At 38.9% G+C, this 11112-nt stretch overlaps 1 protein-coding gene across 1 annotated transcript in view; it reads right to left on the minus strand.

Moving 5' to 3' along the window:
• Window positions 1-11112, minus strand: part of hhat (hedgehog acyltransferase) — a 196191-nt gene that overhangs the window by 170682 nt on the left and 14397 nt on the right. Inside the window, exons 5-6 of the mRNA XM_048601411.1 lie at window positions 10667-10838; window positions 1931-2081 (exon numbers count right to left, since the gene is read on the minus strand). Coding sequence (XP_048457368.1) covers window positions 1931-2081; window positions 10667-10838 — 323 coding nt within the window. The remainder of the gene's footprint in view (window positions 1-1930; window positions 2082-10666; window positions 10839-11112) is intronic.

Below are 11112 nucleotides of genomic sequence, written 5' to 3' on the forward strand. Positions count from 1 at the left end.
CTGTAGCTCTGCGCATTATTTAAATAGAAACAATCATCTAATCCCTCTCGAATGCCTCAGTTGAACTCTCTCCATCACACTTCCAGGGACTACATTCTATACCCTAATTACTCACAACGGGATAGAGTTTCTTTTCTCACCTCGCATTTGCTTCTTTTGCAAAGCACTTTAAAACTGCGCCCCCAGTTCTTGATCTGCTTATGAGTGGGAACAGTTTCACCCTACTTATCATGGTTTTGAAAACTTCTATTTAATTTCTTCTCAGCTCTCTTCTCTGCAAGGAAAATAGTCCCAACTTCTCCAATCTTTCCTGATAACTGAAGTGTCTTGTTTCTGGAACCATTATTGCAAACTTGCTCTATTCTTTATTCAATGTATTCACATCCTTCCTATAGTGTGGGGTCCTGAACTGTGCACAATACTCCAGCTGAGGTCTAACCAGTGTCTTATATAAGCCCATTATAATCTCCCTGCTCTTATTCCAAATGCCCCTATTTATGAAACAAGAATGCTGCATGTTTTATTAACCTGTCCTGCCATCTTTAATAACTTATGTACATACACACCCAGGTCTCTCTACTCCTCCATACCCTTTAGAATACACCCTTTATTTCATACTGTCTCCCCAAGTTCTTTGTAGCAAAATACATTACCTCACAATTTTTTGCACTGAGCTCCATCTGCTACGATCTGTCCAATCGAACAATGTGGCAATGCCTTTTGAAGTTCTAGACTGTCCACGATCTATACCTTTCCTCACAAGACTGTTGCTCAATTTTAAACTCTTCTCATGACTGGGTTTCTTCCTCTATCACCATCACCTGGACAGCCTCTGTAAATGTAAAGCTTTCATTCAGCACCTCAGCCATTTCTCCAACCTCCTGTAAAACTCCTTTTCAGTCTCTAATCTGCCCCACTGCTCCTTTCACCATCTTTTACTATGATGTGCTTACAGAGGATTTCCTTTAATGTTAGCTGCCAGTTTGTGTTCATAATTCCTCTTTGTTTCTTATTTGCTTTATGACACCCGTCATAAGCACATTATTTTCTTAATTTCTAACTTCTTTGTCAATCAGGGAGCTCTAGATTTGTTTGTCCTAAATTTCCCTTTTGAGGGAATAGATCTTGTATATGTCTAAACCATTTCCTTTTAGAAGACAGCCCATTATTCAGCTACTGTTTACCCACCAACTTTTGGTTCAGGTCTAACCAGCCCAATTCAGTCCTTGGGCGATTGAAGTCTGCTCTCCTCTTTTTGATTATTCTAACTCTGGATTGACAAATGTCACTTTCCATCATCATCCTAAACCTTATGATAAAATGATCACTGCCAACCAAATGTTTCCTCACTGATACCTGATCTACCTAATCCACCTAATTCCTAAGAACAAGGTTTTGATTTGTCTCCTTTCTTTTTGGATTGGACACATTCTACAGTAGGAAATTTTCCTAAATATAATCTATGAATGCTTGTCCCTCACCACCCTTTAACATGACCATTATCCCTGTTAATATACAGGTAAAGAAAATCCCTCTTACGAGTACACTGCGATGCTTACTCCTCTCTGTAATTTCCTTCAGATTTGTTCCTCTGCCTCCTACCCACTAACAGATGGTCTGAATTTTACTCTGAGCATCCTTACTCCTTTATTTTAGCCACAGCGCCACTGCTATTGAACCCTCTGAAATATTCTCAAACCCAACAGGTCTGGCAACATTTTGGGAGAGAGAAAAACAAAGTCGAGTCCAATGCGATTCTACTTCAGAAGAAACTTGCAAAATGAGCTTGTAAAAAGTTTCTTGAGCCAAAACATACTGAGGAAATAATAATCACATTGAAGTAAATGAGACAGAAACCAGTACAACTGCATCTGCAAGATCTCATTCTGTTCTTAACCTTGAATTTCAAAATACAAACTGTACAACTTACCTCCATGTTCCTGTAAAACTGTACAAACTACTGGTACACCGTGGCAATCTTGGTGGTTCAATTCCATCCAAGCTCATGATAATTGATGGAATGCCGTAAAACAGCAGGTATTTCATATAGAAAAATAATGCATGAGCAAAACCAAGGCCACCTAGGACAGAAAGAAATGATAATCTATATTGGAACTGTTCACTTCCCAAAATCTCCCCGTATAATAGTTTAACCAAGGGATGTAATAATAGTGCCCCCTTGTGGTATGTATACAATAATAATATCTTTGCATGAGGCAACCTGATCTGCTAAACATGGAGGAGACATGGTCTCAAACCACTCTCTTCATAAATTACACGTAACATACCGAAAGATAGTTATGATCAATAAAACTTGGGAGTACAGAGTAGTTATTCAGAGCAGCAAACTGTGGGAAGTGATGTTCCACATTGACTACTGTTGGGAATGGACTGTTCCTGATTTGTTTTAATGATTTGGACACAACTTCTACCTTTTGAGATGACCACCAAATCAACACTGAAGACGACTGCAACAAATTACAAAGGAAACAAATAATTGTTAAATGAAGTTCAACACAAATACGTGTACAACCTCAACAAATACATGTATGCTTTAGCACAAAGAATAGAAGATCATTTAAATGGAAGGTGGGATAAAGAAACAAAGGATTCTTGGAGAAGAAATAAATACATCCCTACAAAGTTCTGCCATAGGTTCACACGGCTATAACAAAAAGCAAACCAAGCAGTTGTCTACAATTAAAAAGTAGGAAAGTTATGTTAAACTCTTATCAAACCTTATTTCAGCCCCAATTTGAGTACTGCGTGCAGTTCAGATTTCCACATTGCAAAAATGATATAGCAGGGCTGGAGAAGATGCAGAGAAGATTATAAAGATGATATGAGACATGGGTGGTATATACATATATTTGGAAAAGATCGACAGGCTGGGTATCCATTCTATTAAAAAAGAAAAACTGACGAGTGACATTATAAATGTATTTAAAAATAATGAAAGGTTTTGACAGAATGAATATAAAAACAACCTTTTCACTTATGGGGGGGAAGGGAGGAAGGGAGGAAAGCAAATTTTTAGATCATCAATGTAAATCAACAATAAATATATTAGAAAATTGAAAAGAAGCTTATTTATCGAAAGAGTTGTAATAATGTAGGATTCACTACCACATGGAGTGGGAAGCAAATAGAATAGATATTCTTCAAGCAAAGCTTAAACATTAGATTGGACTAGCTGGGCCAACTTGCCTATTTCTCTACCATAAATGTGTGTAAGCCTGGAATTTTCTCTGATCAGACACATTGGTACAAAACTATTTATTTATGCATTGCGTTTGTGCTTATCTCATTGTTCAACTTATCATTCAGTTTCATCCGTACATTTGCTATCTCCCTGGCAAATAACAAAACAAAATACCAACTTAACATTTCTGCCAACTCTCCATCATTTGCTGTGGTATTATCTCTTAATTCTCATCACAATCTTCCCTTTTTATTGACTTGTCTGTAAAATATCTTACTATTTTCACTTAAGTTCCTAGAAACTTTAATTGCATGGTTCCTCTTTGCCTTCCCAATTGTACATTTGACTTCTCGCCTAATCTCTTTTATCCTTTTCCAATCATGCATTCCTCTGCAGGTTGTGTATAATTATTGCACGCCTCTTACCTAACTCTCAACTGTCTCCTTATGTCTTTATTCATTCATGGAGCCTCATGTGTTTAATTTGCTCTTACCTTTTAGTGGAACATTTTTGCTGCACTCTTGTTGAACACTTTTTTTAAAGTGTTCCCCATTGTTGTTCCACATCACTGTTTGCCAACATATTTTGCCTATTTTGTTTCATGCAAGTTTCATTCTCAGGCACTGAAAATCACCTTTTCTCCAATCTATTAATTTGTTTAATTGTTATACTTACATCTGAAACAACATAAATATTATGGACATTGTTGCCTAGATATTCCCTGGCTTTTACTTAACTTGCTGCTCTGGTTCATTCATATTGCCAAATCCAGTGGTGAATCCTTAGCTGTTGCGTTTTTACATATTTTATTAAAAGTCCTGTAAACACCACAGGAACTCAATTCCTGATCTCCTTTATATACTGTTTCTGTCCAATGTACATCAGGGTTTTGAAATCCACCATGATTATTCTTATATTTATTTTACTCAATTCTGAGGAACATTTGTATGTTTCTTCCTCCATTTCCCTTCCACTATTAGGTGTTCTGTGGATTACATCTGTAGTATGACAGATATTTTATCATCTTTCATCCCCATCTATTTGGATTTAATTTTAATCTTGCTGACAGTCCTTTCTTCTACTGTCATTATGTTAGCCCAAATAAGTACAGCTACTTCACCTCTCCAATTTCTCCCTTTATCTTTTCATCTCTTATATATTATACCCTACAATGTTTAGTTCTCAGTCCTGACTTTTCTTAGCCATATCTCCATAATACCCATTACTCCCGGTGCTTGATTGTCTCCAACTTCTCTGTTTTATTAGACACTGTGTGTATTGCTGTACAGATATTAACTCATTTTTAATAGTGCCCTCTTTATGTTTAATCAACTTTTTAAAATTCTTGTCCTATAACTCTATTTATTGCCTTATCATCAATATTCTGTCCTATTTTTTCCTATGTCCTCCTGCCCTGTTCTGTAAATATTACCCCCAAGAAAATATCCCTCACTATTTTAAAGCCTTTACCACCTCGTATTGATCCTTTCTGCAGCATGCCACATTGGTATCATTCTTTCTTGTCCTAGAATGGGAGCCAATATCTCAATAATAAGAAACCCCTGCTCCCCACACCAACCACTTAGCTATATATATCCTGGTCCATCTCTCTTGTGCCAATTTGTATAGGCCTTTGAAATAATCTGGAGATAATTACCTCCAATGTCTTGCTTTTAAATTAAAGTCTTACTCTTGCTACTCTTTCAGCAGGACCACTTGCCTGTTCAAACCTAGGGTTTTAAATCCAACATGTACAATGTTAACTCAATTATCACCCTCTCTTTCCAGGTTCCTCTCCAACTGCCCTGAAATATACCTTGCTCTGGCACGAGGTAGGCAACGAAGCATCATTACTCAGGTTCCCCCTAATTAGAGTCCCTATTTACACATATTCCTATTCTGCTCTTTCCCATCTTGCACAGTCTTCCGAACCACAGTATGTTAGTTTGCATTGTGGTTTTTCCCCTGCAGACTTTCTCCATTTCCTTGCAGGTAGTGAGTATATTGCACCTATTGGTCAGGATATTGCAAATTTCAGTTCACATTCAGTTTTTAAACTTTAGAGCAGTTTCTCTTCAGTTGTCACATTCAACACAACTAGCATCCAACACAGCACAGCACTTTACTCAGAAGTGACAAAACTGCATTAAAGTGAACCTTAGTTATTATAGTTTAAAATATTAGAAAAATACTGGTACTGTGCACCCCCTCTTTTAAAGAAAAACTACTGAGTTCAATTTAAGTTAGATTGCTTTTCTCAAATAGGGATCTTTCATTCACCAAAGTTTTGATTTTTAAACTTATTACTAACCTTCAAAGTTAGGACTTTTCTTCTGATATTGTTAGATGCAATACTGTATTTTGAAACTTGATTGGTCTAGATTTCATTACCATTTAGATGACTATATAGTCAGGCTCATTTTACAAATAGCATGGTGGATACACAAATACTCCAGGATATACATGTTAATCTAAACCTCAGTCCAATCTTTCGTAACCCCCAAACATAATTCCACAACTCTGAAATAATATGTGGATAATACCATGGTCAAAATATTATAGGGGCCTGAATGACAAGGGCTGTGGTGAGATTTGCGGCAGGACCCGATGACATGGCCGGGGAGGCCCATCTCAGTACTGGGAGCATCTGATCAACCTATTCAGCCATTTTATGACACATATCTGGAGCAGGAAGAGCTATCTTCAAGTGTATTTTCAAATGCTATATCTCACGAAATATGTCACTACTTTCACATACTGCTCAGTGTACCATCATTCACCTGTATAAGTCATGATTTTACCTAAAATTCATAGCTCCACTTCACCCTCTCAAACTTAGCAGTGCTGCAAGCCTCATATCCACATCTCACAACTTACATTACGGCAGCCATATCACCCAAACATGCTGCATCACACTCACTGACATGCTATCTTCTCTCTTGCAGGAAAAATTGGTGCAGAACCAGTCACAACAGCAACTAAGAGTCAAGAGGTGGGCACAGCTGTATGCCTTCACATCGAGAATGGAGATGGTGATCACCACCACAGCAGCAATCAATCCAGAGGCTATGGTTAACTGCAAGGCTGAATTCATCAAATATGACAGTAACCTCATACCCAATCCTCCTCCCGCAACCACAATCTCCTCCAGCTGCAACTGTAGGTTAAAAGCACACAATTCTTCCTTCCCTCACTGAAACATAACTATAGTGGTTTTCTTTATCCCTACAAACCCTCATATATCACAGATGCACAAATAATTGAACTATACACTTAATGTGCTGCAGCTGTAGGTACAAAAAACCATTGAATAAATCCATTACTTTGTTTTCCCTGTCAAATTTAGTTCAAAATAAAAATACAGGTTTCGCCACTTTTTTTTTCATCTCCATTTTTGACTCAAGACCCACTGTCGCAGTTGTTTCAGGCACCATACAAATGTAAAGTGTTATTGTTGGAACTCTCTGCTCTACAGCTGTATTCCATCAGAATATGCAGCAAGACACTGAAAAGTGATTTGAATGTGAATATTGGAGGAATGGTTAGGAAGTTAGCAGATGACACCAAAATAGTTGGTGTAGTGGACATGAAGAAGGTTATCTCAGAGCACAATGGGGCCTTGATCAGATAGGCCGATGTGCCAAGGAATGGCAGATGGAGTTTAATTTAGGTAAATGTGAGGTGTTGCATTTTGGTAAACCAGGGCAGGACTTACACACTTAATGGTAAGGTCCTGGGGAATGTTGCCGAAAAGAGAGACCTTGAGGTGTAGGTTCATAGTTCCTTGAAAGTGGAGTCACAGGTAGACAGGGTAGTGAAGACAACGTTTGGTACACTTGCCTTTATTGGTCAGTGTATTGACTATAGGAGTTGGGAGGTCATGTTGCAGCTGTGTAGGATATTGGTTAGGCCACTTTTGGAATACTGCATTCAATTCTCATCTCCCTGATATAGGAAAGATGTTGCTAAACTTGAAAGAGTTCAGAAAAGATTTACAAGAATGTTGCCAGGGTTGGAGGGTTTGAGCTACAGCGAAAGGCTGAACAGGCTGGGGCTATTTTCCCTGGAGCATCGGAGGCTGAGGGGTGGCCTTATAGAGGTTTATAAAGTCATGAGGGGCATTGATAGGGTGAATAGCCAAGGTCTTTTGTCCAGGGTAGGAGAGTCCAAAACGAGAGGACATAGGTTGAAGGTGAGAGGGGAAAAATTTAAAAGGGATCTCAGGGGCAGCGTTTTCACATAGAGAGTGGTGCATGTATGGAGCGAGCTGCCACTGGAAATGGTGAAGGCTGGTACAATTACAATATTCCTAAGGCATCTGGATAGGTACATGAATAAGAAGGGTTTAAAAGGATATGGTCTAAATGTTGGCAAATGGAACTAGGTCAGTTTAGGATATCTGATCAGCATGGACAAGTTGCACCGAGAGGTCGTTTCCTTGCTATACAACTCTATGACTCTAAGTCTTACTATGCCAGGGTCACATACAATTTAAGAAAATAATTACTTATAACTTTCAACAGAAAATGACAATACATACCAAATTTAATTATACACTAGTTAATGTCCTTGCAGGGCAGGGTAAAGAAACTTAAAGTGGGGGGTGATGAAGGAAGTGGGTAAAAAAATTTGGGCAGCTGGAATGTATGAGGTGATGGGATAAGAGGGGCATAAAGGTAAGAGAAAGTTACAGGATATGGGAACGTCGGGTGAATAATGGTTCCCTCATGAAAAGAAGTGAATTTTCATTTGAGAAACAAGATCATTGTTGTGATTCTGCTCACTGTTTATGACCATTAAGCTATAATATATCTGTAAAACAGACCATATTAATAACCTGTATAATTCTTATGCGTCAAAGCCAATAATTATCACTCAACCAGCAACACTACATCTTGATTCTCCATTTAACTCACTGATGTTCAGAGGGTTTTGCTGTGTGCATACTGGTTTCCAATTTTCCCTATATAACCGCAGCAAATATATATCATAAAGTACGTAAATGGTTGTAAAGTACTTTTGAATATCGTGAGTTTGTGACAAATACTATATGAATGCAAGTTCTTTCTTTCATCAACTTAAACTGTAGAAACCTTCAATTCCAAACAAGTTACAGATTCAATTCAAAACAAACAGGTTATCTTTGTTCTATGGTATTGTCATACCAATGGAAAAGAACAATTATAAAAATTTATGTCAGCTCTCAGTCAGGCTCATGTAATATTTGAGCACCATACAGAAGATATATGACCTTAGAGAAAGAGGAAGGCAATGAGGTATGCAAGCTGATTCGAACTGAATCAGTGACAGAGCGCTGCTGATTTCAGACACTTCAGTCCATTGCCTAAACTGTATGAACTCTCAACTAATTGCCAATGTACCAGGTTGACTTACAGAATTTTTGGACTAATTAAGAATTGAGTGGAAGTACGGGTTTAAGTACCTGTAAGGGACTCAATGACACAGATCAAATTTATTAGAATTCTTTGAGGAGGTAATAAACAAAACGGATAAAGTAGAAGCAGAGCATGTTAGTATATTTGGATTTTCAGAAGGTGCTTCAGAAGGTACAACAATTTAGGCTACCTAATAATAAGAACCCATGGAATCGGAGGCAGTATATGGGCTTGGATAGATAATTGACTTACAGAAGACAAAGAGTCGTGATCAGGAGGGTATTTTCAGGATGACAGCTGGTGGAGTGGAATGTGGCTCAGTACTCGGTCCACAATTATTTACAACATATATTACATATGGACACATAAACAACATCCTTACCAGGATAAAATTCACGAAACAGGAAGAGAACAACCGACTACCCTTCCTGGACGTAATGGTAGAACGTAGAAACAAGGGGAACTCCAGACCAGCGTATATAGAAAGACCACACATATAGACCAAATACTCAATTACAGTAGCAACCACCCCAATGCCCGCAAATGGAGCTGCATCAGGACACTATTTAAATGAGCCACAATACATTGCAGCAACCCGGAACTACGCAAAGCAGAACAGGAACACTTATACGAAGTTTTCAAAAGAAATGGACACCCAAAAAGCACAATCCGCTGTTACCTCCGAGACACACCACAGCAGGAAGACATACCATGACCAGAATCACTTATCACCCTACTATACATCAAGGTCATTTCAGAGATGACCACAAGACTACTCAGACCCCTAGGTATTAGAGTAGCCCACAACCCGACAACCTACAAGAGCTACTGACGAACATAAAGGACCCCATACCCAAAACTGGCAAAACTGGGGTAATATACAAAATACCATGCAAGGACTGTGAGAAACACTACATAGGCCAAACCAGAAGAAAATTGACTATATGAATACACAAACACCAACCAGCCACCAAGAGACACGACCAATTTTCACTTGTCTCACTACACACGGACGAGGGACATGAATTCGACTGGGACAACACATCAATAATTGCACAAGCCAAACAGAGACACGCCAGGGAATTCCTGGAGGCCTGGTATTCCAACACTGAATTAGACCCTGTATACAAACCACTGAGAAACAGAACAGGAAATGATACCAATCACCCCCGCCAACCGATAGCAAGCTGGACAGAACACCAACACTTCACTAGAGGTACACTGATGATGTTACCTAGCAGGGTGACGAAACGTTTGCAATCAAACCCACCGACTCGGTGACCATGTCTACAACCTTAGGACTGTAGAAAGCTACAGCACAGAGGAATCAAAGACTCCTCATGCTAAAGACACAACATGTTCATGTACAAGTTCAGCCAGTAATAAAGAAGGCAAATGGAACATTGGCCCTTAGGGAATGGAGTATAAAATTAGGGAAGTAACGCCAAAACTATATGGGCAGCAGTCGTAACAGTGAACAGTTTTGAGCCCCTTAACTAAGGAAAGATATAATGGCATTGAAGGCAGTGCAAAGGAGGTTCACTAGGTTGATCCCAGGTATGGTGGGAACATCTTATGAGGGGAAGTTGAGTAGGTTGCCCTCATTGGAATCAAGAAGAATGAGAGGTGACTTTATTGAAACATACAAGCTTCTTAGGGGATTTGACAGCATAGCTACTGAGAGGTTGTTTCGCCTTATGTGAAAGTCTAGAACGAGAGGGCATTATCTCAGAATAAGGCAACACCCTTTTAAGTTGGAATCTGTGGAAATCTTTACACAGTGGGCTGTAAAGTCTGGGTCAGTGTGTCTATTCAAGGTTGAGATAGGCAGATTTTAATCATTAAGGGATTCCAGGGTTATATGGAAAGGAAGCTGAGGACTGCCTGATCATCCATGGCAGAGCAGACTCGATGGGCTGAATGACCTACTTCTGCACCTATGTTTTATGGGACTCATGTGAAAGCACAGAACTGTTGTCCAATCTTACAATCCTATAAACTCCTAATATATTCTCCAATACAAGATCATTTGTACCTGCCATTATGAAGTGTGATATTTGTCACTAACCTAAAGTCCAGTAAGAGGCAGATTCCAATATTGTTTCTTGCTGCTGAATTGCATGAATATACATGAGTTGAAGCATGGACTCTGCCAGACACCACCAGAACACAATGCGCATTCCACTCAGCAACAAGCATGCAAGGTCTTTTTTGGGCACAGATACCTTTGCTTTTCTCATCTGTTTCATTTGGAAGTAAGAAGAAAAGAAAGCAAATAAATCCAGTTAGAAGTAGAGAAGTAGTCACTTGTCTCATTTTTATTTGTTTTTTTACTGCAGCCACCGACAAAATTCGTTATAAAATCGTGGCATTCAAGGAAGTTCTATTCCAGCTTTAAACAAGATTTATTAAATCGCCAAGTTAGTAAGAACTGCAGATGCTGGAGCCAGAGATAACACAGTGTGGAGCTGGAGGAACACAGCAGGCCAGGCAGCATCAGAGGAACAGGAAAGA

Source organism: Rhincodon typus, chromosome 9, assembly GCF_021869965.1.
Source record: "Rhincodon typus isolate 14 chromosome 9, sRhiTyp1.1, whole genome shotgun sequence".
Lineage (NCBI taxonomy): Eukaryota > Metazoa > Chordata > Chondrichthyes > Orectolobiformes > Rhincodontidae > Rhincodon > Rhincodon typus.